The following is a 27,264-nucleotide window of genomic DNA, read 5'->3' as shown; positions in this document are numbered from 1 at the left end:
CCCCTACACAGCTTCTTGAACTCATCATACCCTTCTCTGCTTTGGAGCACTTTGCTCATGTTTGCTGCTGCCTGCAGCACCCCCCTCTTGCTCCACTTCTTGTGGGCAGCGATTGTACATTCTTGTTTTGTCCACAGAGACCAGCAGACAGTCAGATATAGACAAATCCTATACTTTCTTTCGTAGCTGGAATTGACCTTTAGAGAGAACAAAACTAAAGCCGGTGAGATATGTTTAAAGGTATTCAATTAACACATTTTTTAAACGTCTTAAAATGATTAAATAATATCAAAGTGAATAAAATAAAAAGTGTACGTTTTTCTCCATTCCCACTCAGTTGATCAGTAGTTTTCTTTCCAGATATTTGCCTAGCTGTAGAGAAACTTTCCCCCAAAAGATGGCATTACATTATATGATGTTCTGCAACAGATAAAACTTGTTTTATTTTTTATTCACTTAATATCTCACAAACATTTTTCTACATCAGTACATAAGTTGATGTTAAAAAAAAAAAATTCGATAGGAGAAAAGTCTTAGGCATGTTTTTCTCTACATCAAAGAGGCCCCTGCAAGTGGTAATGGGCAACCTATACACGAGCTGCAAGTAAAACGAAGTCAGCAAGTAGGGATCCAGAGCATTTCTCAATATGTCATCTTCCTTGTCACTTTTCCTATAACTTAGGGACCTGCTACTAGGAGAGGCACACTGCTAGCCCAGACCCTTTGTAAGAATGATTGAGGGTAGACAGGGGAACCAGAGTCAGGATTGGTGTCCCTTTGCCTGGAGAAAACAGAGGAATTGGTAGTCAGAGGCATCCTTCTCACTGTCCTCCCATTTTCCTCAGGCTCAGTGGTTTATGACTGTTTCCTTTTGAGAGCACTCCATAACTATCATCTCTTTATCAAACTCCTTTCCCAGCATCTCTTATCTCCACCGCTTTCAGAGACCTTGACGTTCATCCTCTCCTCCCCGCCTCTTGTTCTGTTACCTGTTGACTTGGCTTGGTCTCAAGGGTATTTTTGGAAAACATTTGGATCACAACAACATTACTCAGCTCTCCCGTGACTCAGTCAGTGTCGTGATGTAAACTTTAACCGGTACCCCTAAGGTTGGTGTCCCTAGGCTACTCTCGATCAAAGTAGGAAGCTGCTTTGAATGGTCCTGAAAGGAAGTCATGATGTAATGATGTAATCCACCTTTCTCAGGCAGCCGGTCGCAGCTGAGTGGACACTATCGATTGGGGTTGTGCAAGGTAGCATGAGGTTAGATACCCAGCCAGGGAACACAAGTAACTCCAGAGGCTGAATTTCAAACCAGATGCCTCTTTATTTCCATTTTAAAACAGCTCACCCGAGCTGGAAATCTGCCATGCCCAGCAGCCGAGTCCTGTAACCCGCAGATTAGCCCACCCTCGTCCCAGCGCGCCTCTGCATCACCAAGCTGTCTTAATTTCATTCCGTTCTCCGCCCCACTCATCTGCTTTCATTACTTTCAGCACACTCTATAGGGCCCTGACACTGTCTTCCGGTCTTTCGTTTTCTGCTTGAACCAAACAATGAGGCCCGCGTGCATTCTGTATGTAGGCTTTTGTCCTGCATAATGACACCCCCACTCCCACTCCCCACCCCTGTGGTGCTGTCCTCGGAGCCTGGGAGGTTCCAACCTAGTCTCGAGGGGCAGGGCGGCCCCTGCAGCGGGAGGTCCCGCTTGTGGGTGGCCAGGCTGGTGCCTACCCGCCTGGGGCCACTTCTTCCCACTCCGGGACATGCCCGCCTCCAGGAGTCCGGGAGCTCCTCCCAGCACTACACTTGAACTCCAGGGGCTGGACCACGCCTTCGACTCCAAGCACATCGCGTCTGCTGTCATTTTAGTCTCAGTCCCAGTGCGAAGCTGACCTCTGGTGCGAGGATGGCGCTGTGGCTGGTGAACCTCGGGCGGAACGTGTTGCTCTGGGGCGCGATAAGTGCTGTCTCCCTGGTGGGCGCCACCCTAATCGTGAACCTCCTGAAGATGGTGGCGAGCTACGCGCAGAAATGGCATCACATGAGGTCAATCCCGAGCATACCGGGCTTCCTCCCCTTTTTGGGACACTCGCTGATCATAAAGCCGGACTCGAGAGGTAAGAGACCACGCTCAGGCCCGCCGCATCCTAACGCGAGGGCCGGTGGGCTCCCTGCCCGCGCGACCCCGCCTAGCAGGGAGTCCTAGGCATGCAGGAGCTGCTCCCGGAGCTGGAGACCTGGGGCCACACCGCCAGCTGGTCCTCATCAGCCTGGAACACTAGGACTTGCAGTGCGAGCTACAAGGAGAGAGGAGACTCCGTCACCCCCTGGAGAATGGATTCCCAATTCTATCCAGTTTTGCTTTTGACACCTGACACAATTGCTAGTGCCCTCCGTTCCATATGAACTTTATGTGGACTATAGAATACAGTATTTCTAAACTGCTGTCTTTATGCTTTTTCTCTTCTCCTTTTCCCAGTTCCAAGCTGCTCCAATCTCAAAACACTCTTTTCTTCTGCCTTTGCTATTAAAGACTTAAGGGCAGAAATAACTTAGAAAGCTTTCTCTCTCTCTCTCTCTCTCTCTCTCTCTCTCTCTCTCTCTCTCTCTCTCTCTCTCTCTCTCTTTCTCTCTCTCTCTCTCTCTCTCTCTCTCTCTCTCTCTCTCTCTCTCTCTCTCTCTCCCTCCCTCCCTCCTTCCCTCCCTCCATCTCTCTCTCTCTCTCTCTCTCAAACAAGGAACTAGAGATTCATTTGAACCCCACCTCCCCATCCCCCTCCATCACAAGACTTGACCACTACTTTCATTTCTTAGCCCTTTTAAGGAGGTTACATAATAACAATAAATAAATTACCATGGTAGGGCCTTCCTGAAAAGTCATACAGCAAGTTTTAAAAGCCTTACTTATTAAAGAGTGAATTGGTTTTTTAATTGAAATCATCTTTTAAATAGATAAATTGATATTATGCTTTGTTGATGGGGAAAAAATCAGGTTAAGTTAGAAAGCTCAAAAAAGTGCCTGATATTTGCAGTCCCCCCTCAGGAGTGTGAATTAAATCTTAACCCTTCATTTGCATGGGTGTATAAGTTGTGATACCAAGAGCTGAAAAGAATTGCCCAAAATGAAGCATTTTAAAATGAGCCCAGGTATTACCATATCAATGACTATATTCCCCGTGTTTAACTTTACATCCCCATGACTATTTTGTAACTACCAATTTGTACTTCTAACTCCCTTTACCTTTTTCTCTCTGGCCCCCAACCCCCTCCTATCTATCGCCCCCACTAGCCAAGGGGATCACTTCTTAAATTATGTAAATGTGTAATAACTATGCTGTGCACCTGAAATTAATATAAAATAATATTGAATATCAATGGTAATTAATAAATTTAAAAAGGGGGGGAAAGGGAATTGGGAATAAGAGGTCCAAATTTCCAGAAAAAACAAATAGGTCATGGGGATGTAATGTACAGCATGGGGAATATAGTCAATAATATTGTAATAATGTGGTACGTACGGTGTTAGATGTTTGCTGGACTTATCATGGTGATCACTTCTTTAAGTATATAAATGTTGAATTACTATGATTTACCCCTGAAACTAATATAATATTGTGTGTTAGCTATATTTTTTAATAAAAATATAAGACAACAACAATAAAAAGAAAAAAAAATGAGCCCGGGGCCAGAGCCCAGTTCCCCCTCAGATTGTTAATAGTTTTACAGGCTGAATATTAACTCCAAAGCTTCAAGGATTATCTCTTTTCCACTTCTCTTACTCCAAATAAAAATAATGCCACCATTTCAACTTCATAGGAATATGATGAAGCCTCATGGGAGAATGCTACCAAAATACTGAAAATATTTCTGGCAGAAGAAATCCAAGTAAACTTTTCACCAACCAACTTCAATGTGACTAATGTTATAAATGATGCAACAACACATTTAGATACGAAAATTACATTTGCAAAAATCATCATGGCTAATACTAAATGCAGAGCTAATCTTTTCTTCTGCTTTAAGGCTTTATATATTAAAAATAATTATATAGAAATATAGACTCTCCCTGGCCCCCTACAAGAAACAATATACTTCTCATCATATTCTTTTGGTGAATTTTTCTAAGAATTGAAATTTCTAGTGAATAAGACCTGCTTCAAAAACAAATTGAGTTGATTGGATTATTGAAAGTAATTCCTTTTGGAGTTATTTTCTGAGTGAACAGAATGACAATATATTGTCTTTTACAAAGGGACTTTTTAATCTATCAACAAGTACTGGATTTTGGCATCAGACAAAGCTTTGCTCAGTTTCCAGCTTTGCAACCAAGTTGTTTGAGAGTTTGTTTAAATCTCTCTAAGTGAAAGTTTTTTACCCTTTATTTGTAAAAGTAAACTATATTACAGAGTTGTTTTAAAGATTAAATTTAATGCAGCTTCTAGATCACTATCTAAAATTTGATTAAAGTAAGTTCTTTAGTCGTCAATCATGCATTTATTGAGGCCCTGCTTTGTGCCCAGAATTGAGCTCAGCAAACTTGAGGATATAAGAACATTCTAAGATACATTTCCTGTTCTCAGTGAACTTGTCTCTTATACTAGAGATGGTGACTTTCATCTTGTGGCTACTATTCGAAGTTTGGTCTTAGTAATCTCACCTAGAATATTGCAGTTGACTTCTAACTAGCCTTTTGAACTCAAAGATCTTGTTTTTCCAGTCCATTATGTCAACACCTGTCTTCTCCAGCTGCTCCCTGCTATTGGGCCTGATACCTTCAAACCAAAGATTTAGACCAAGGCAGTCAGTCTATTAGCATGATATGATATTTTGATACTGGTGATCTAACCTAGCTCTTTTCACAGCAATTTAGCCAATTGTTTTGACTGGAAGACATTTTGAAGCAGTATGATGTAATGGTTAAGGTGGCACCTTTCTGGGCCTCGATACCTTGGGTACAAAGCCAGGTTCCACCATCTATTATTAGCTCTGTAATATTGGTCAGGTTACTTAACTGTGGACAATTTCCTCAGTTGTTTAGTGATTTTCACAATAGTGCTTCTCATCTCACTGTGGTGAGGCTTAGCTAGCCTGCTCCTCTTCATCCATCCCTACCTAGATTTTGCTAGCAGTGTAATGAGGCTTCTGCCTCATTTCTTAAAGGGTAGTCAGTTCCCTAGCTAGCACTCCAGTCCTCCCTCGACCTCATGTTGACTTACTTGGGCTCTGTCTAACCTTTGCCAGGTCTTTTCTCTGAGGTCTGGGCCCTGTGTCCTAATCCTTTAGTCACTGGCTACTGTCCTGTTCCCACCCAGGTGGCACTCACCAATATGGTATTCCGTGACTGAGAGATTTGTCATTGTTTGACCTCCCTTAATGCCAGGCTGTATTCCCTAGATTGAAGCCTCACAGATATCAGCACAGAAAGTGTTGACTCTCAAGTTTTCCTCACTACTTCAGTATTGTAATTGGGATCGATGGTCACCATTTCCTGACACTCAACACAAGGGCCAGCCATAAAGCAGGACCAGGGCGCCTGAACCTGGCTGCAGCGAATCCCAGCCCACTCCCAGAAGCTTCCCGTGGTCCCAGCACACCCAAGTTATTCACAAATCTCAGACACATTATTAGTGTTATTGTCCTATAAAATACAACTCCAGCCATGCTAGTCCTCATCAGAAACTTTCAGTTATGGCCTAGAGTCTATAAAAGAAAAGCAAACTTCCATAGCCCTCTAACACTCCACTCTCTTCCACCAAGGTGATCATCCCCCATCCTATGCTTTGGCTGAACCTACAGGAAATTTTCAGTCCTCCATGCCTCTGCTCTGCTATTTCTGCTGTTGGGTTTACATTCTTTTTCCTCACCCTAACTTTTCTTTTCCTGCCTATAAAAAGCCAACTCATTCTTTCACACTCAAATTCTAACTCTTTCATGAAATTTCTCCAGTCCTCTCAATGAAAATCAAAAACTCCTCAGACTTAAACTTCTATTTTAACCCCCGTTTCATTTTATCTGGTATTGTGATCAGTTACAGGAGTGACCATCTCTCATGATTATAAGTTCCTTGATAGTAGGGACTGGGTCCTATAGAGGTGCATATTCTTTGCCTGTGGAATGCATGTGTGAGCATTTTGTATTTTTAGGGATAATTAAGGTATTTCCATCATATTAATTCTCATTTCTTGACATGTCCTGGATTTGATGGACTACCAAATTTCCTTACGTAAGCCCAACTTTGTCCTCAATGCTGCTCAGTAATATTTTTTAGCTCAATGATTCTTTCTTATACTCACTATGATTGTTCTTCCACATTTTTGTCACATTTCCAAACCAAATGCCACCTCCTACACTCTTAAGTTGTAAGCTTTTTTCCCCTATATCAAAGAAAATAAGGACACAAGACATTATTTATATATTTGTGGTTTGTGTTCGTCTCCAACTAACAAAATATTTTTTTTAACATTCTTCCAGCTTACTTCTTATCTCTACCTTCAGAAAAATAAAACTCCCTTTACTTTTAAAATTGTATTTATTTAAATAATTTTAGAACTCTAGAAAATTTGTAAAACTAGTACAGAGAAAGTTCACATATGCCGTCTACCCAGCCTCCTCTAATGGTGACATTTTACATAATTAGTATAATGATCATAACTAGAAAATTAATATTTGTACAATGTTCCTACCAAAACTATAGCCCTTATTTTAATTTCATAACTTTTCCCAGTAATGTACTTTTCCTGTTTCAGGATTCAATCCAAGATCTCACCCGACATTTAGTAATTGTGTTTCCTTGTGTTGTATCCCGTAATTGTCTTTTCTAATCTGTGATCATTTATCAGTCTTTCCATGTCTGTCATGACCTTAATACTTTTGCTGAGTGTTGGTCAGGTATTTTGTAAAATGTCTCTCAGTTTGGGTTTGTCTGTTGTTTTTCTCATAACTGGTTGAGATTATGCATTTTTGGCAAGAATTCCATACAAGTGATGTTGAGAGTTTTTCCTTTAAGATCAAGAACAAAACAAGAATACCTACTCTCACCACTTTTATTTAACATAGTATTAGAAGACCTAGCAGAGCATTTAGGCAAGGAAAAAAAAATGAATCCAAATTGGAAAGGAAGAAGTTAAACTGCCTCCCTTTACAGATGATATTATTATACATGTAGAAAATCCTAAAGACTTCACTAAAAAACAGAACTAATAAACAAATTTAGTAAAATTGCAGGATATAAAATTAATGTACAAAATCAGTTGCATTTCTTTATGCTAATAATGAATTATCAGGAAGAGAAATTAAGAAAACAGCCCCACTTACAATTGAATCAAAAAGAATAAAATACCTAGGAATAAATTTAACCAAGAAAATGAAAGTCCTGTGTACTGAAAACTATAAGACTTTGATGAAAGAAATTAAGAAAGACACAAATAAATGGAAAGATATTCCATGCTCATGGGCAGAAAGAATTCACATTGCTAAAATGTCCATACTACTGAAAGCAATCTACAGATTCAGTGCCATTCTTATAAAAATTCCAATGGCATTTTACATACACACACACACACACACACACACACACACAAAATGAACAAGCAATCTTATCATAAAATTTATATGGAACCACAAAAAACCCTGAATAGCCAAAGCAATCTTGAAAAAGAAGAACAAAGCTGGAGGCATTACAATTCCTAATTTTAAACTATATTTCAAAGCTATAATACTGAAAACAGTATGGAATTGGCATAAAAACATACACATTGATAAATGGAAAGAATTGAGAGCCCAGAAATAAACTCATGCAAATATGGTCAATTAATTTATAACAAAAGAGACTATATACAATGTACAATATTCCATTGTATATATATTCCACATCTTCTTTATCCAATCACCTATTGATGGACACAGGTTGCTTCCATGTCTTGGCTATTTAAATAGTGTCTCCAAGACCAAGGGTGCATATATCTTTTTGGATTAGTGTTTTCAGATTCTTTGGGTAAATACCCAGAAGACGAATTACTGGATCATGTGGTAGTTCTATTCTCCATCGTTTGAGGAACCTCAATCCTGTTTTAGAGAGAGTAGAAGGGAAGCATCTATCTACCAGTGATGGAGATGCAGGACAGGTTTTCCTTCTTATAAAAGAGTAGCCTGAGGCAAAACCTGGAGAAATTTAATAGCCTCAGTGTTCTTGGGAAAGGCACATGATAAGGCTCACCACAAGTATCCCCAATGTTTGGCATTTCACAGTAAGCCAGGTCATTTCATATGTGTTATCTCACTCATGATTAAATTAAATTACCTTCATAATTCATTAAATCATTTAATAGGGACCTGTGTTTTACCTTTAAGATGTGAGAGACCTGGGAGATACTAATTGAGTGCCCAAAGTGAAAAAGTAAAAAACCCAAAAGACACTATAAGAAATTCATTCAAAATTAAATGTTTTCTCCCAGAATTTTTTCAGCAGATGATTTCTTACACTGAAGGAAACCGAGACGTGTCACTATTGAAACTCTGGCTTGGACCAATGCCAGTAGTGGCCATGTATAATGCAGAAGTTGTGGAGGTGAGTCTGTGGTAAATATCAATATTCCACTGTATATTTGATGGTGTGAGAACTTATCAGAATCAATATAGTGAATATGTCCTTATATTAAATTGACTTCAGTACATTGAGCATTCCATTAAATATTTTAGACTATGTAGGTGCCATTTAATGCTTTCCAGGTATAGTCTGAATCCTGGGGAGAGTAGTAGCCTCTAGATGTCTATACTCATTTGTTATCAGGTCCCAATATATTTGTTCCTTTTTGGAAAGTCTGCAGGATACAGTTTTATAGAACCATAAATAGATTTTTCTATCAGGTGAGCACATGTTACCAGCCAGGCACTGTTTTAAGATTCCAAAAATATAAGACTAATCAAATATGAGTTTTTTGCCTCAAAATTCTTAGTCTCATATCCATTATACATTTATTATTCCAAGTTAATTTCCCTAAAAGAGAGTGCTAATCTGATATTGATTTGTCAGATATTATTAATCCATGCTATTGAAATTACTCCTCAAAAAATGGTATACTTTTTACTTATTATTATGACATTGGGGAAATTATATTGTGGTTTAAGGAGACAAAGATTTGAGTCAGGGAATAAAAATGGGATAAACAGACCTCTTCATGGAACAAAATTAAAAAGAGAATTTCCTAGGAAATTTTATCTTTCTTAGTTATTGTGGTGAAAATGTTGGTGTTTCTTTGGTACCACACAGCAGAATCCTGGTCCAGAGTAGATAATAAAAGGGCCAAACATAGGATTTCAGCCACTGCTGACTTAGTATAAGTACTTATGTGGATCAAGATCTGCCCAGAGTAGGGACTTGAGCCAGAAGCCTGGGAAGTACTTTTTGTTTAGTATGCTCATCCCTTCTACTTCACTTTGACTTAAAATGTGACCCAATAACACTCATGGCTCCCAATTTAGTTATATCCTGGAGACATTCAAAAGTGTACCTCTAGTACAAGCCTTAATCCTGAGCCTCATACCTGCTTTCAGACCATGGCAACTTGAATGCCTCCAAGTCAACATACTTGAAAATGAACTTGTGATTTCCATCTTCCTAGATGTGGTCATCCTTGGATTCATCTGCCTCCTACCCCTTGTTCCTCACCCTCAGTAAAAGACTCCACTTGGTTCCTAGTTCATGGCAGGAATCAGGGAACCATCTTGGACATTTTCCTTTCTCTCAACTCCATTTAGCCTCTAAGACTAAATGACAGTTATATGTTCAAAACTTTAACTAAAATTCTTTGAGGCACAGGAATGAAAATGAATCACAGAGAAAGAACGGTTATGAAATGTTGCTTTAAAAAGTAGTTATGTTCTAACCAGGTATTCTTATAATTGAGATGATTGTTTTGATATCTATATCTCTCTCTTTTTCCCCCTCTCTTTCTAAGGTGATTTTAACTAATTCAAAGGAAATTGACAAATCCTTTATGTATAAGTTCCTAGAACCATGGCTTGGCTTAGGACTTCTTACAAGGTACGTCAGTGTAAATTTCTAAAGCTTTCTCATGGGTAACTTGTTATGTCAGCAATTGACACAAGTTAGCCTTCCTATAGCAAGACTGTACTAGTATCAGGTAGTAGGGAGACACTGGAAGGAAAGGTTGGGTGGAAATGGGCCTTTGACATACAGGAATCCGGGTTGTATAGTAATCTCTAGCCACGGTATTCAGTAATGATGATCACCAGTGTTCCAAGAAGAATTAGAAGGTCCTGAAATAAATGGAGTAAAGAAAAGGAGTATTTGGAGCAGGGAAATTTTGAAAATTCAGTGAAAAAGGCAGTCAGCCTCAAAGATGTATAGTAACCTCAATCCTTGAGCTGGCATCCAGAAATAGGACTCCATTGACTGAGAAAGAGAAGGGTAGGGACTTTGTGGTGACTTTGGAGAATTCAGATAGTAGAGATCAGAGTAGATTCACTGAGCATATCAATCTTTTGAGGACTAAAGTAGTGATAGAGGGGAGGAAATAAATTCTAATCTTTAGAAACTTAGAATTTATAAGTTTAGAAAAATTCTAAAATTTTTCAATTTTTATGAATGCTTTTTAAATATTGATATAGAAAAATATCCAAAATATCCATGTTCTGTAACTATATGAATCTTTCTTTGTCATTCTGACCAAAGCATCTGAGAATCTGTAGTTTAAGTTGTTTCAGTAGAATTTTGTTGTCTTGACTATACTTTATTTGTTTTGGATATTGCTTTTCTTTTATTTGTAACCATGTATTGTATTTCTAGTACTGGAAATAAATGGCGCTCCCGGAGGAAAATGTTAACACCCACTTTCCATTTTACAATTCTGGAAGATTTCTTAGATGTCATGAATGAACAATCGAATATATTGGTTAATAAGTTAGCAAAACATGTTAACCAAGAAGCATTTAACTGCTTTTTTTACATCACTCTTTGTGCCTTAGATATAATCTGTGGTAAGTCTCACTAATTTGTTTATAAAAGTATGGTGTAAGGATAAAATGACCCAAATAGAAAATAACATCCATTGGGAGGCAAATGAAGGGTTTGGAAAGGATATTGGATTCTTCTAGGTAGTCCTATGCTAAATTAGCCACCTTACAGGCAGTAGCCACTGTGAGAGCTTTGAGCAGAGCAGTCACAGAGCGAATATGCCAGGAAGGTCAGAGGAAAGAAAGGGAATAGGGGAAGCAAAAGGTACAAGAGTGAAAAAGTGGGATGAACAATTCTAAAATATATTAGAACGTATGTCTTTTTTCAAGTGTCTACCACTGGAAAATAAACACAAAGTATGTGCATGAATTGAATGGTTGCTTCTCACCCATATTTTACAGAAACAGCTATGGGCAAGAATATTGGTGCTCAGAGTAATAATGATTCTGAGTATGTCCGTGCAGTTTATAGGTAAATGGAGTCCTTTTAATTATTTTAAAAATTGTTTTTGATTAGTGCTTTAAAAAATTATCACTAATAATTTTTTTGTCTGTGTTGTATTGTTTTGTTTTAGATTGAAACATTATACTAAAAATCAACCTAATAATTTAAGCATGTATTTCAACAGTAGCGGAATGGTGGTATAAATTACAGCACACCCAGATTATGCAGTAACTTTAAATGATTATTTTATAATATTTCAGAGATTACATTATGGTACTAAGTGATAAAAGAAAGATAAATTTAAAAAAAAAATTTTCAGGTACAGTTGATATTCAGTATTATTTTATATTAGTTTCAGGTGTACAGCATAGTGGTTAGACATTTCTATAATTTAAGAAGTGATCCTCTCTCTAATCTAGTACCCACAGGACACTATACATAGTTGTTGCAACATTACTGACTCTATTCTCTATGCTGCACTTCACACGTTGGCGACTGTTTTATAACTACCAATTTGTGTTTCTTCTCTTCACCTTTTTCAGCCAACTCCCCAAATCCCTTCTCTGGCAACCATCAGTTTGTTCATGAGTTTGTTTCTGTTTTGTTTGTTCATTTATTTTGTTCTTTAGATTTCACATTTAAGTGAGATCATATGATATTTCTTTCTTAGTCTGACTTGTTTCACTTAGCATAATACCCTCTAGGTCCATTCATGTTCTTGCAAATAGTAAGATTTCATTCTTTTTCATGGCCAGGTAATATCCCATTATATATATGTGTCATATACATATATATATATATACACACACAAACACATACATACACACATACATACATACATACATATATATATGTGTGTGTGTGTGTATGTGTGTGTATGTGTGTGTATATATATATATATATATATATATACACACACATATATATATATATCAGGGGTGCCAAAAAAATGTATACAAGTGAACACTTTGGTCAGTGTTGCTCAAGCAGTAGTTCGCCGTAATTGCAGAAGTCAAACGTGATTTTTATTCATCTTTTGTTATCAGTATATATTGAGTATTACAATTTTAATACAGTTTTTCCCTTTCTTAAAATGTGTATACATTTTTTGGCACCGTGTGTGTGTGTGTCTATCACATCTTTATATCTTTTTTATCTAGTCGTCTAGTGATGGACCTATGAGTTACTTCCATATCTTAGCTATTGTAAATAGTGTTGCAATGAACATAGCGGTGCAGATTAGTGTTTTGGATTTCTTAGGATAAATACCCAGGAATAAAATTTCTGGATCATAAGGTAGTTTCATTTTTAATTTTTTGAGGAAACTCCAAACCATTTTTTGTAGTGGCTCCACCAATTTGCAATCCCATCAACAGTGTATGAGAGTTCCCTTTTCTCCAAATCCTCTTCAACACTTGTTTGTTGATTTATTGATGAAGGCCATTTTGACAGGTATGAAGTGATATCTCATTGTGGTTTTAATTTGCATTTCTCTAATGATTCGTGTCATTGAGCTTCTTTTCATGTCTATTGGCCATTTGTATGTCCTTTTTGGAGAAATGTCTATTCAGATCTTCTGCCCATTTTTAAATTGGATTGTTTATTTTTTTGGTGTTAAGTTGTATGAGTTCTTTATAAATTTTGGATATTTACCTCTTATCAGATATATCACTGGGGAATATCTTCCACTATTCAGTAGGCTGTATTTTCATTTTGTTGATTGTTTCCTTTGTTGTGCAAAACTTTTTAGTTTGATGTAGTCCCATTTATTTATTTTTTTCTTTTGTTTCCTTTGCCCATGGAGATAGATCATAAAAAATATCATTAAGAGCAATGTCAGAGAGTTTACTGCTTATGTTTTTTCTAGGAGTTTTATGGTTTTGGGTCTTACATTTAAGTCTTTAACCCATTTTGAGTTGATTCTTGTATATTGTGTAAGGAGGAGGTCCAGTTTCATTTTTTACATGTATCTGTCCAGTTTTCCCAGCACCATTTATAGAATAGACTGGCTTTACCCCACTGTAAGTTCTTTCCTCCTTTGTCATAGATTAAATGACCATAGAAGGGTAGGTTTATTTCTGGGATCTCTATTTTGTTCTGTTGATCTATGTGTTTGTTTTTATGGCAATACCATGCTATTTTGATTATTATAGTCTTGTGGTATAGTTTGATGTCAGATAGCATAAAAATAATCTTTTCAGTATGATGGTATAAAACATTATTCATAGAAAAACTATAATGTACTGTACCAGAATGTTAGCTGTGATTATTGTTGTTTGGTGTGCTCCTCTTTCTTATTGTGTTTTGTTTTTGTTGTTATTTATAGTTCTTTCCGATATTTTCTGCACTGATTATGTACTATTTTTTAATTGAAATAATCATTTTAATTTAAAAAATTGCTTTATTATTTAGCTATTAAGAGGCAGGGCCAGGGTTTGATTTGATGTATTCTACCTTTAAGTCCACTGCTCATTTCACTTCACCTTAACAAATATTTATTTAACATATATAAAATCTGCCAATCACAGTATAAGGTAGTGTTCCATAAAACAGAATAACGGAGATAAGCATTGATTGAAACAAATAAATATAAGCATAAGGTTTAATAATTGCTTAGAAAGAAAAAAATCAAGTTAACATTAGAGAGGAAAACAGGTCCCACAGATTGAGTAACCAGTAAAGGCCTTTCTGAAGAGTTGGTCTCTAAGCCAGTCACAATGGAGGAGATCATATAGATATCTTTCTGCTCTGTCACTGGAAATGACAAGGGAGATACTCAGGACAGGTATGTGACAGATAGATTTTAATGAACACTTTTCTGTTGAGGAAGACAACTAGTTTTCTGTCACTCCAGAGGAGTGATGTGGCAAATGAGTGGACATTAAAAAAAAGCAGATTTCATTTCACCCTGTGGTACAAGAGCTACAGGCAATTGTGGCCGTCTGGAACTCTTCTTGGAAAACAGAAGCAGAGATCAGATGTCATCTAGTAAGGATGTTTTATAATAGATTTTTCTAAAGAACCCACTCATTTTTTAAGCTTCAGTGGTATAATAACCCATGACTTTATTGTTGAGCATAAAGCAGGGATTTCTTAGTAGCCTCTAAGATGAATCATCATCATTGTCATACATTACTCTCATTGAGACCAGGTGCCAAATAGGTGCTCAAGCAATACACATTTTTGATGTATTAGCTGATGTATTTTTTCCCTATTTATAGGATGAGTGATGTGATATATCGAAGAATGAGGGTGCCTTGGCTCTGGCTTGACTTTTCATTCCTTCTGTTTAAGGAAGGATGGGAACACAAAAGGTGCCTAAAGATTGTACATGCTTTTACCAACAATGTAAGTCCTCGATTTTTTTTATTGTGGTGAAACACACATTACATAAAATGTACTATTATAGCCGTTTTAAATGTAACATTCAGTGGCATTAAGTGCGTTAACAATGTTATGTTAACCATCACTGCTATCCATTTCTGGAACTTTTATAGGTCCATGATTTTTATGTTTTATTAGTATAACCAGTGTAGGACCATGGGGCCTGTGTGTCATAAAGTAATTAAATAATAATGGAAATTATTGAATAATAATGGATTGAATAATAATGGGAAAAAGTAGGTGACATGATTACATTTAAATTAGGTATGCACCAAATATTAATTAAGCACTTACTAGGTGGTAAACAAGTGTTAGAAATATAGTAATGAATATTCCTTACCCTGAAAGTGGTTATCCTAGTAGGGGAGTTTGTCTATAAACAAATATTTGCAAAATGTGATATGAGCTATGATTATTTATTGACAAACAGGGTGCTAAGCTAAAAGAATAAAGAGACAAGAGTCTGTGTTATAAGAATCTCCTGGAAAATGTTTGGATTAGGCAGTAGTTTTCAAAGGCAAAGGGCATTTATAGCAGTATCTTAACTTGGTTCCAATTTTATTATATGTACTGCCGAAGCGAGCACTGTATCTTAACTTGGAAAAGAAAAATTAACTACATATTGTTTTCAATAACAAGGAGATAGTAATGTTATTTTGGATACAGGATGTCAGTCTTTGTGTTAAAGATGTGTTTATGAAAAAGCAAAATTGAATTGAAAATATACATCCAATTATAACTTAAAGATACTGATAAAAGTGCCTTAGTAATTATATTTACTCTTTGTTGTAAATTTTGGTTTAAAGTATATTGGAATCGCTTCCTTTCAATGAGGTGCTGCCTACCATGAACAGATCAAGTGGTTACAGAGTCAGTAGATGTTAGATGACTGAGATCTTGGATTGAACTGCCCGCAGTGGAGTGGAGTGTAATCACCTGGTAATAGGAAAATGGTGAACAGTTTGTATTCTATGGGTATAATAACACTTTCCCTCAAATTCCATACATTAATATCAATAATTAATGAATTCCAAGTTGGATGGATAATAAATATTTAATAAATATTGAAAATTGCATACTGAACACTAGGGGTCCACCCAGAATAAATGAAAACAAGGTGTTTTGCCCTTCAAAGAACTTGGGATCTGTTCATTCAAACTACTTAGTAGAAGGTTTGGTCAATTGCCTGATAGGAAAAGGAAGTTGAAATGTATAACCAAATTATGTGTATGGGCTTTTATTCTTTTATTCATTCAACAAGTATCTAACTAACATTCTTAGAATGCCAAGCAGTATTGTAAAAGTTGAAAATATCTCAATGAACAAAGACATATTGCTGCTACATGGATGATACGTTCAATTTGGAGGAGAAAGACACTAACTAGTAGCAAGTACAATAATGTCAGGTGATAAGTGAAATGGAAAAAATTAACTAGGCTTGGGAAGATAATGAGTGCTAGGGACTAGGGTGGCAATGATCAGGGAAGGTATTTCTGATAGTGTGACCATAAACAGAGCCCTGAAAGAAGTGGGGGAGCCAGTCATGCATCTGAGGATAATGCATTCTAAGCAGAAGGAACAACAAGCATACAGAGTGATTCTTATTTCCAATACAACATGTAATTAGAGTGATCTTTACTTACTCTATTACATAATGACTGCATTCTCTCCACCACCTAAACTTTTTCTCATTAACTCATTCAGAACTCGAGGGTCCTATTTAGTAAACTACTACTACTCTATTCCCATGCTGAAAAACTGCAAAAATTGCCCTTGGAAATCATGAATTTGTCTTATATTAAATTTATTTTTCTAAGTCTTATCAGGGGTGGCCAGATGGCTCAGTTGGTTAGAGCATGAGCGCTGAACAACAGGGTTGCATGTTCGATTCCCACATGGGCCAGTGAGATGCGCCCTCCACAACTAGATTGAAGACAACTAGCTGCCGCTGCACTTCTGGAAGGGTTGCCAGATGGCTCAGTTGGTTAGAGTGCCAGCTCCCAACGACAAGGTTGCTGGTTCAATTCCCGCATGGGATGGTGGGCTGCGCCCCCTGCAACTAAAAATTGAAAACGATGACTGGACTTGGAGCTGAGCTGTGCCCTCCACAGCTAGACTGAAGGACACCGACTTGGAGCTGATGGGCCCTGGAGAAATACACTGTTCCTCCATATTCTCCAATAACCACCCCCCCACACACACAAAAACAAGTCGTATCAAATAAGGCCCTAAAAATGTTAACAGGAAGCTTTACTATGTTTTTCACAAAAGCCTAAGTTATTGTTGAGTTAGAAAGAACAGGAAAGTGTAGAAAAAATTAAAGGAGCTAGTATATTTTCATTGGAAAATATATTAGTATGCTATATCAAATTCCAAACAAAAGCATGTGATTGTTTAAATCGTACAGGTCATCGCTGAACGGGCCAATGAAATGAAGAGGGATAAAGAATGTAAAGGTGATGACAAGGGCACTACCTTCTCCAAAAACAAACGCCAGGCTTTTCTTGACATGCTTTTGAATGTGACTGATGATGAAGGGAACAAGCTAAGTCATGAAGATATTCGAGAAGAAGTGGACACTTTCATGTTTGAGGTATTTTGTATTATCATGTTAATTTCAGGTGTTATTAAACCAATTCCACTTTTTAAAAATAATCTTTAGCATGATTTTTAAAAATTTATTGAAAATTTAAAGTAGCTTAATATAACTGAGGAAGAGTCATTATATTGAAATTAGAAATTACAAAATGTAAAACCCAGATTGAAAAACCAGATCAACGTTCTTCTTCAGAAAAAGCTTTTGACTTTTGGTGGGTACAGCGGTAGACACATATTTTTCTCAAGGAAACCTAAGGCTCATCAGACTTTTCCAAGCAGAAGAGCAGTCAGAAATTGCTGTCCATTCTCTATATTGCTTCATGCTTCCCCTTCCTTTTAATCTCCAAAACCTGCAAGTCTGTTTCTTCACTCCCTCCTTTTTCAAGTTTTAGACATGAGCGTTTAGCTACTGCTGTGAGCTGCCCTAACTAAAGAAGACAATAAGAGCCCTCTAATAGAGAATTTAACCAGTTTGTGATTCTATAGGGATTTCAGTTCTTCATAGTTAAAAAAAAAAAAAGAAAAGAAAAAAAGATGAATATTTGGCAAAGATAATTCTATGTTAAATATTCCAAAGAGTGAATCCCTCAACATGTTATTTGAATCCCTCAAATTGTTATAGCATGGGCCTCACAGAATAGTTAAGACAATTAGATGAATGATTTCTAAAGTGCACCAAGAATCGTGCCTGGCACGAAGCATGCAGCGCATATTGGCTATTATTTGATGTTGAAGTGGAGACACCTTCTTATGTCTCCACCCTGCATGCACACATGCACACACACACATGCACATACATACACACACATGCACATACCTACACATTCACACCTACACATGTATATACTCATACACACACATCCATCTCCTACCAGTAACCACTCACTTTCATGAAAACAACCAAACTAGGATCTCTTTCTTTTAGCTCTAACATTTGAAATTCAAATTCTTTTTCTTCTTCACATTAAATAGGAGGGATATCGTGCACAACTGTGATACTGTGACCTCCTCCATAAGGTTATTACTGCCATGCCATTCATGCCCCAGGTGGCAGCCATTAGATATTAGGGTTTTTGCCCCTTCTCAGTTCCACCAGTGTGCTTCTGTCAACTCTATGCTGTACGTTTTGCGGTCTTCAGGTAGAAGAGAAAATGAAACAGGAAGTTCAGCAACTTCTCTTACACATTTGGGTCAGGGTTCCACTGAAAAATTCAAGAAAAGCTATTAAAAATTATTGAGCAAGAGCACTTCCTTCTGTGACTTTGGTAATCAGCTGAGTGAAATGGGTCAGACCGTGTCTGGAGTTCAGAGTTGTTTCTGTAAAGAAACTTCAAGAGTAAGAAAATGCAATGACACACCAATATCAAAGACTTGTAAACTATATATTTTTCAAAATTGCAGAATAATTCTCAAGAAGCTGTTTGGCAATTTCTGCCCAGAGAATGAAATATTACAGTGATCAGTTGTGTCACTTAGGGAAAATGGAAAAGTAAGATCTTCCATAGAGGAGATAATTTATTTTTCTAGAAGTCTTATTCATAGAGCTATAATATTATTATTTATTTTCCAAATATGTTTGTTTTCTGAAGGAGTTACCATTTTTACATGTGAAAATATCCTGGTGAGATGGGGATAAGAAATAAGAGCCTAATACACTGAGTGGGCAGAGAATAAAGTTGTCCAGGGTGTTAATATTAGTATTAGAGCTGGAGTGTCCTTTCCCCAGATCCTCCACACGCCCAGGGGGAAGAGTGTGGGCTCTGTTTTGCATCAGACACTCCAAGGGTTCTAGTCTTGCCTCTGCCTCCTATTAAGCTATCTGGCCCTGAGAAAGTCATTTAGCTTCTTTTTGGGTCTCAGTTTTTAATCTCTAAAATGTGAATAGTAGTATCAAGTATTCCTATTTTGTGGAGTTTTTGTGAAGAATAATTGATTTAGTTTCCGTAGAGTGTTTAGTATTTTGCCTATACTAACTCAGCAAGGATTAAATGAGACTATTTATCAATGTCTTGATGTGGAGAATATTACTTAGAACCACACATATACTCCCTCCCTACCTTACAAATGGGAGAAGGTAGAAAAGTACAGATCTGGCAAGTTGGCTTAGAAAAGTCAGACTTTTTTCCCCTGAGTAAAGGTCTAGTGCACTCAGTTTCTTCGGAATGCCTCTTCTCAGCCTGGCCCAGCCACTTCTCACCAAACGTGCAACTCTGTGTAGCCTTGGAATCCCTCTCTAAGCAGAGGCCTCCACTTTGAAGGGATTGTTTTGTTTGTTTGTTTCTCACCAAGGTGAAATACTGTACAAAATTTATTTGTTATGTCCTGGGGTTATATTACAACGGTCAAATCTGGAGACAGTTCCAAATAAAGTTAGCATTGCTAATCTTAATAGAACCATGCTTTTATTTATTTATTTATTGATTGATTGATTGATTGATTGATTGATTTTTTAATTAAAGTTTATTGGGGTGACAGTTGTTAGTAAAGTTACATAAATTTCAGGTATACAATTCTGATTACATCCTCTGTTAATCACATTGTGTGTTCACCACCCAGAGTCAGTTCTCCTTCCATCACCATATATTTGATCCCCCTTACCCTCATCTCCCACCCCCCACCCCCCTTACCCTCTGGTAACCACTAAACTATTGTCTGTGTCTATGAGTTTTTGTTTCTCATTTGCTTATCTTGTTCTTTTGTTGTTTTTGGTTTATACACCACATATCAGTGAAATCATATGGTTCTCTACTTTTCTGTCTGACTTATTTCGCTTAACATTATAATCTCAATATCCATCCATGTTGTCACAAATGGTCCTATTTCATCTTTTCTTACTGCCAAATAGTATTCCATTGTGTATATGTACCACAACTTTTTAACCATTCGTCTATCGAAGGACATTTTGAACCATGTTTTTTAAACTACTTTTTTTTTCTTACACTTGTAGGGCCATGATACAACTGCAGCTGCAATCAACTGGGCCTTATATTTATTGGGTTCTTATCCAGAAGTCCAGAAAACATTGGACAATGAACTGGATGAAGTGTTCGGTATGTTTGGCCCCTTCACTAGTTACACTGTGGGTCTCAAGTCAGCAAATGTCATTCTTACTCCTTAAGGTATACAATAGGACCTACCCTAAATACACTGTAATAAGCAGGAAGGCTTCCATATGGGATCCCTTCCGGTACTGGTCTTTGCAAGGTCTCATCCCTTCATTTACAGGCATTTGCTAATTGCCTGGCATGTGACAGCACTGGGCTAGATAAATGTTACTGTCTTCAAGGACCTCATTGCTTAATAGATGAAACAGACATTGCATATAAAGCATCATATCACAGCTGTGTGCTTGAGTGATATGAAGAAGGTGCTATTCGATAGCAGACAGGAGAAGGTGAAGCTAATTAGAGGGGTCAAGGAAAGTGGTTTCATACAGGATTGCTTCTGGCTACAAATGAGAGAAAAGATGGGTTAAGCTGACAGGACATAAATTTCTACTATACAACCAGCAATCTCTAGGTAAAGAGTCCTAGGCTGATGCCAGTAGGGATGTCATCAGATTCCCAAGCTTGTTCTTTTTTCCTCTGTCATCTTTACCATCATGGCTTTTCTTCTCTTCATTGTTGTTCCAGGTCTCATGTTTATCTTTAAGGCAAGAAGAAAGATGAGGAGGGCATGAAAGATGTATTAGTTTCTTGGGGCTGCTATAACAAATTCTACAAACTAGGTGGCTGAAAACAACAGAAATTTATTCTCTCACAGTTCTGGATGGAGGCCAGAGATCTAAAATCGGTGTCACTGACTGAATCAATGTGGTGGCAGGGCTTAGGGGAAACTCCATTCTTTGTCACTTCTGGTGGCTACCATCATTCCTTAGCTTATGGCCATATCTGTCTCCATCTTCACATCTCTTTTCTATTATGGGTATGTAAAATTTTCCTCTGCCTCTCTCTTATAAAGACATTTGTGATAGCATTTGGGGCCCACCTGACTAATCCAGGATAATTTCATTTTAAGATGCTTAACTTAATAAAATCTTCAAAGATACCTTTTCCCAAATAAGGCAATATTTATAGGTTCCAGAGATTAGGACCTGATATATTTGGGGGCATGATCAGCCTACCACATAAAGGCTATGCATTGTGCCATCAATGTTATCCTTTGTTTAATCACATGTCACATGGCTTCTCATAGCTGGAAGGAAAAAGGAAAAGGTTGGGCTGGCCAATCAACAAAGTAGTATCTGATGTATTTTCATAAAGAGAAGAAGTGGGGAAGGAAAAATAAAGGAAAAAAGAAGAAAGGGGAAGGCATTCTAGAAAGAGGGGAACCAGATAAACAACGGCAGAGTGGAAAAGTTTGGAGGATAATAGTAACTAGCAAGGGACAGGACATTTGGGAGATGTGTTGAGAGGTAAAGCTGGAAAAGTAATTTCGTGTTCATATTATTTGAGGACTGGAATTTCATATCAAGAGGGAAGGCTATTTTGTAGATTGGAGACAATCTAAACTTCTTGGCTCTGTTTCAGTCATTTTATTTTTTTTCATATCAATTTTAATTCCTCTCAGATCACCTCTGGTAGGTAAATTTAGTATTTAAAAACACACTTCTTTTGGAATATGGTCACATATTCGTATCCTCTACATTTTCTAGTTTACTGCTGGTCTCCCCAATGCTTTCAGATCCCACATAACTAGTAACACCATTATTACTAGAATCTTTATTCCACTGCTTCTCATGTTTTTGTTAATTGTGCCTCACCATTTTTTCTACCTCCCCCCAGTATTAGTTTTAAAACATTTTGAGCGACTGATCTTTGGATATTGAGATGCAAGTATTGATTACTTTTGTTGTTATTATTATTATTATTTTACTGTGGTAAACTTCACATAACATAAAATTAACCTGTGTGTGTGTGTATCTGTGTATGCATTTAGTTTTATCATAACAAAGCAACTTGTACACTTTCAATGTTTAAAACTAAACATTATCTTTTCTTTCCAGTGAAAGGAAAAGATAATTTAAAAATAAATAGGGACAAAATTACAATAGAGAATGTCAATTCTAAATAAGATTCTACAGGTTTGCTATTCTCCCATCAAGTGGCAGGACTCAAGTCATCATTAGTAGAGAATTTTATTTTAAAAATGTCATCTTAAACTGCAAGGATGTCCATCAAACATCACAATTAAACATGCCAAAGGAGAAGCGATGTTGTCAAAATGCCCACTTAACCCACCCAAATGTCTCAAACCCACCTTTTGTGGACCTTCTATAAACCTAATTTTTTAACATTTTAATAAAATTTTTATGCAAGAGACAGTGGACAGACACGTGCTAACTATCTGTATTCACATAGCTTCACAGTGTAATCTCTGAGCTCAATACACAGAGACAGAAAGGAAAAAGCTAGAATTCCATGCACCACTACACGAGGAGGGCTGAGCACCCTCCAGCCTCCAGCAGAGCTAAGGGAACAGAAAGTTTTCCCACAGAGCATGGTGGTGTTGATTCCATAAAGTTTTTGTTGAGACAGGAAGGGATAAAAATGAATTTGGATCAGAATGAGGTAGAGATTCTTTCACCAGTATTCTGCTCAAGGTATTTCCCCCCAAAATAAGTTGAGAACCAGGGTGTAAAGGAGAACAGAGATCCATTCGTGTTCCTTGTCTTCATCCTCCCCTCCTTCCTCCCCCTCATAATCTTCTTCCCCTTCATCCTCATTCCCTTCTTCATTATCTTTCAATCCTCCTCCTTCATCATCATCCTCATCCTCTTCTCCTTCTCTTCCTTCTTTATCATCATCATCTTTTTCTTCTCCTTCCCCTTATTTATCATCCATGTCAGGACCCAAGGTGTGCTGTATTGTATTTTGCCAAATATCATCTTTGATGACCTCTCCCAACTCATCTGCACTGCTTCAGAATGGCTGTAAATCAGAGAAAAAAAATCCCTCTTGTTCCTCATGCTGTCTTTTCCTGCTGGCTTCATTCTGCATTTGAATTGAACATTTCATCAAATCCGTTCCAGATTTCTACATTGATTTCTGTGGACTTTGAAGATGGATCACCACTCTCACTCAGATGAAATTCTTTGGGGAGAACTTTATTTTCAAAGGAAGGGTTTCCATCAAAGTGAAAATCTATTCTGTGACTTGATTTAATATTTTTAAATTCTGTCACTTCAATTCTGGTCAAATAACACAGTGCCTTTTCATCGTCCTCCCTAGGAAGTGCAGGCTTAGGGATAGTTGGCAAATGTTACCCCAAAATTTGGGATTTTGGCAATTAATTACAATCGCTTCTGAAAAAAATGATTGGTAGAGTTATATTTCTGTTCTACCTTCAAAATCTCCTCACTGGCTTGTTCATTACATCAGTTTATTTCAATTTGTACTTAATCAATATGTTCAGTTGCTTCTTGCTGTTCTTTTTCTCCCTTTGGCAAATCCAGAGAGATTGATGTGTCCTCCAGCCTGGAGGTAGGAGGCAGTCTTGGTTTCTTTTTTGAGGTAGGAATAAAGGGCATTTGGGGCCATGCTCAGGTGAAAGACCAAGAATCTGACCCAAGAAAAGATACACTTCTGGAAGAAGCTCTGAGAACTCAAAATGAACTATTTTAAGTGTAGAATTTAGTGCATTCACAATGTTGTGCAACTATCACCTCTATCTAATTTCAAAACATTTCAGCACCCCAAAAAGAAACCCTGTACCATTAATCAGCCACTTCCCATTCCCTCTTCCCCCAGCCCCTATCAACACCTAATTTCTATCTCTATGGATTTATCTACTCTGTGTATTTCTTATATGACCTTTTATGTCTGGTTTCTTTTACTTAGTATATTATGTCATTTATTTTGATTATCTATAATGTTAGAAATTCTACTTTAGCTCTGGGAATTTGACATTCAATGTATTGATTAAATTATTCTTTTTTGATGCCTTATCCCCCAAGCCCTAATAATATTTTCATTTATTTTATTTCTTTTATTTATTTCATGTATTTAATCAGGGAAGTCTGATCGTCCTGCTACCTTAGAAGACCTGAAGAAACTTAAATATCTGGAATGCATTATTAAGGAGACCCTTCGTATTTTTCCTTCTGTTCCTATGATCGCCCGTAGCATTAATCAAAATTGCAATGTTGGTAAGAGTTCTATAATTAAAGCAGTAAGGAGAATGGATTTTTAATGTCTGTCTTGCTCCATTCTCATGTATATTGACTACTTCTTGACAGGGGGCTACAACATCGCGAAAGGCTCTCAAGCACTCATTATTTTCTATGCACTGCATAGAGACCCAAAATACTTCCCAGATCCTGAAGAATTTAAGCCAGAGCGATTCTTTCCCGAGAATTCGAAAGGACGCCACCCATACGCATATGTGCCCTTCTCTGCTGGACCCAGAAACTGTATAGGTTTGTATTCAGAATTGGTTTGACTGTTAGACACCCGTGGTAGTGAGTTTCTCATAATAATTTCTTTGAGATGTAGTATCCCATATACAAGTCTTTTAAAAAAAAAAGTTGTTTTATTTTTTCTCCACTTTACTATACATTATTGATTTCAAATATGACTGTCATAAAGTGTATTGATCTCTTTGGGCTGTCATAATAATGTACCACAGACTGGGTGGCTTAAACAACAGGAATGTATTTCCTCACAGTTGTGAAGGCTAGAAGTCTAAGATCAAGGTGTCAGTAGGGCTGGTTTCTTCTGAGGCCTCACTCCTTGGTGGAAATGGCTATTTTCTCCCTATGCTTCCACATAGTTTTTCCTCTGTGTGTATCTGTGTCCTGATACGTAGTTGGTAACTCTATAGTAAATTACATTATAGGCCCACTAAGAAAGCATTCAAGAGTAGTGATTCTCATGCTTCAAAGAGCCCAGGGTTTAATCTAAGGTGCTGGAACAATATAGATTCCTAGCCCACCTCAGCTATTCAGATGCACGGGGTGGGATCGGGGAAGGGCACTCAAGAATCTTCATTTTTAACAAGCATTCCAGGTGATTCTGCTTCCTCCTGGGCCTTCTGTGAAAATGCACATTGCTTGCTTCCTCTAATAGGATCTGTTCTTTCTCACATTTGAGAAACATATGTAATTACAGTGATTTATTTACATTAACTTGAAGGTCAAAGATTTGCCATGATGGAAGAAAAGACCATTCTTTCCTGCATCCTGAGGCATTTTTGGGTAGAATCCACCCAGAAAAGAGAAGAACTTGGTCTGTCAGGAGAGCTGATTCTTCGTCCAATTAATGGCATCTGGATCAAGTTGAAGAGGAGAAACACAGATGAATCCTAAGTGTGTTATTGGGCTGTGCCCTTCTCACAAATAAGGCCTTTCTGTAAGGGAAGCTTTGCATTTACAATTTACAGGTCGTAAATTCAATATTCTTAATCCCTAGACCTAATTTTTTCTTGTCCTCACTTACCTTAGGGTCAAGTGTAACAAAGAAAAAGTTTTTATATTTTCATCACCACCATAGTTCTTACCCCTGGTTTTAATCCCAAAAGTAGAGTTGACTGATATTGGTACCCAAATAAGAATATAGCAAGTTTCTCAACAGAGGGAAATTTCAACTGATAGACCCAAAGGATATAATTTAGTTGAGGTCCCAGAATTTTTTAAGGTATTCTCGTTGACTCAGGAACATAAATATGCATGTATACATATACATTTAGTTTGAAAAGGGTAAGTAATTAAGCACTTAGACTTAAGGAGCTTAAGTTTTTAAAATTGTATCAATGGCATCAGTTATGAGAAGAATTATGATGATACTTTTCAGATTTTATCAATTAGAATAGATGATTTATAAATTGACTCATAGGTTCTGTTCTCGTTTGACTATGTACTTATAGGCTTCATTTTATTCTATATAATATCATGATTACTTTTGTATATCACATATTATTGGGAGAGATTCCTCCTGGTACTCTCCAATCCCTCACAGTGCCTCATAAGGTTGATTAATGGCTTTTGGAAGGACCTTAGAGTTCATCTCGTTATAGTCCTTTTCATTAGAAGTAAGGGAGTAAGATCAATGAGAAGGTAAGTTTCTGTCCAAAGTCGTGCCACTGGTGGGTGACAGGGCTGGAAATAGGTAGAGGCCTATACTTCAAACCTCTCCACTTCCAATATGATACACAATATTCTATTGTTTTATGAACCTCAGCTCTATAACTAGGTGTCTTATTAGAACACAGATCTTCTGCCTCTGATTTTGGCATATTTTTTCTAAATTCTTCCATCATTAAGGAAAATAGAAGCCGTTCATCTATATTTAGTAACTCAGTAATGTCTCACTTAGTTTAGGATTAAGCTTCCAGGAAATTCAATCCTCTAGAACATACCTATCAAGCTGATAACTGACACACATCCCCTGAATTTTACTTCTATCGATATCTCTATTCCCTCATTGAGTGACTTTAAAAACTTTTTTTAAATAAGTAATTTAAATAACATTGTTTCTTCAGTTTTCTAAAGGCAATAGCAGAGAGAAGCAACAAAGAAGGAGGATGTAATATGTATTCTTCATTGGATATCAAAGGAAGAGGTTACAAAACCAAAGCCATATTACAGTCTGGGACATTTAGGTCAGTGTCAACAGCTCTACCCACTTTATTATCTCAAAGAGCCCCAGAGCAGACAAGTCAGTCCCTAAGTGGATGAGAAACATTCAAGAAAGTATATTATATAGTAAAAAATGATTTCCATCACATGGCAAATTCCATTATCTAGAAGTGGATATATGTAGAAAATCTGTTCTGAGATGACTTTGGATAATTAATGTTTTAGTCATGAAAATTCGTATTATTTCGGATCAAATATATGGTGATGGAAGGAGAACTGACTCTGG

The 27,264-nt window shown here is 37.2% G+C and overlaps 1 protein-coding gene and 1 pseudogene across 2 annotated transcripts; one reads left to right on the top strand and one right to left on the bottom strand.

Moving 5' to 3' along the window:
- The first annotated feature begins 1,756 nt into the window (after nucleotides 1-1,756).
- LOC117021398 (cytochrome P450 4V2) lies at nucleotides 1,757-27,172 on the top strand. 2 transcript variants are annotated; one of them, XM_033104507.1, is made up of 12 exons: nucleotides 1,757-2,120; nucleotides 8,457-8,569; nucleotides 9,960-10,045; nucleotides 10,811-11,001; nucleotides 11,380-11,449; nucleotides 14,644-14,770; nucleotides 17,214-17,399; nucleotides 20,352-20,454; nucleotides 24,417-24,551; nucleotides 24,642-24,821; nucleotides 25,537-25,709; nucleotides 26,882-27,172. In XM_033104507.1, the coding sequence occupies exons 1-11, from the start codon at nucleotides 1,910-1,912 to the stop codon at nucleotides 25,707-25,709; spliced, it is 1,575 nt and encodes a 524-aa protein (XP_032960398.1). In that variant the 5' UTR covers nucleotides 1,757-1,909; the 3' UTR covers nucleotides 26,882-27,172. The 2 variants fall into 2 exon arrangements, with proteins under 2 accessions (XP_032960398.1, XP_032960397.1); XM_033104506.1 differs by having other exon boundaries at nucleotides 1,758-2,120; nucleotides 25,537-27,172.
- Nucleotides 20,461-24,123, bottom strand: LOC117021399 (protein SET-like; annotated as a pseudogene).
- Nucleotides 27,173-27,264: the final 92 nt, after the last annotated feature.

Source organism: Rhinolophus ferrumequinum, chromosome 4 (genome assembly GCF_004115265.2).
Source record: "Rhinolophus ferrumequinum isolate MPI-CBG mRhiFer1 chromosome 4, mRhiFer1_v1.p, whole genome shotgun sequence".
Classification (NCBI taxonomy): Eukaryota; Metazoa; Chordata; class Mammalia; order Chiroptera; family Rhinolophidae; genus Rhinolophus; species Rhinolophus ferrumequinum.
Note: the sequence above shows the minus strand (reverse complement) of the source record. Positions and strands in the feature narration are given on the sequence as shown.

Excerpts from the sequence above, each read along its gene's own strand:
- LOC117021398 (XM_033104507.1), top strand. The coding sequence starts at position 1,910 with ATGGCGCTGTGGCTGGTGAACCTCGGGCGGAACGTGTTGCTCTGGGGC. Across the intron at positions 10,046-10,810 it reads GGCTTAGGACTTCTTACAAG|TACTGGAAATAAATGGCGCT; the intron begins GTACGTCAGTGT and ends TTGTATTTCTAG. Across the intron at positions 14,771-17,213 it reads TACATGCTTTTACCAACAAT|GTCATCGCTGAACGGGCCAA; the intron begins GTAAGTCCTCGA and ends TAAATCGTACAG.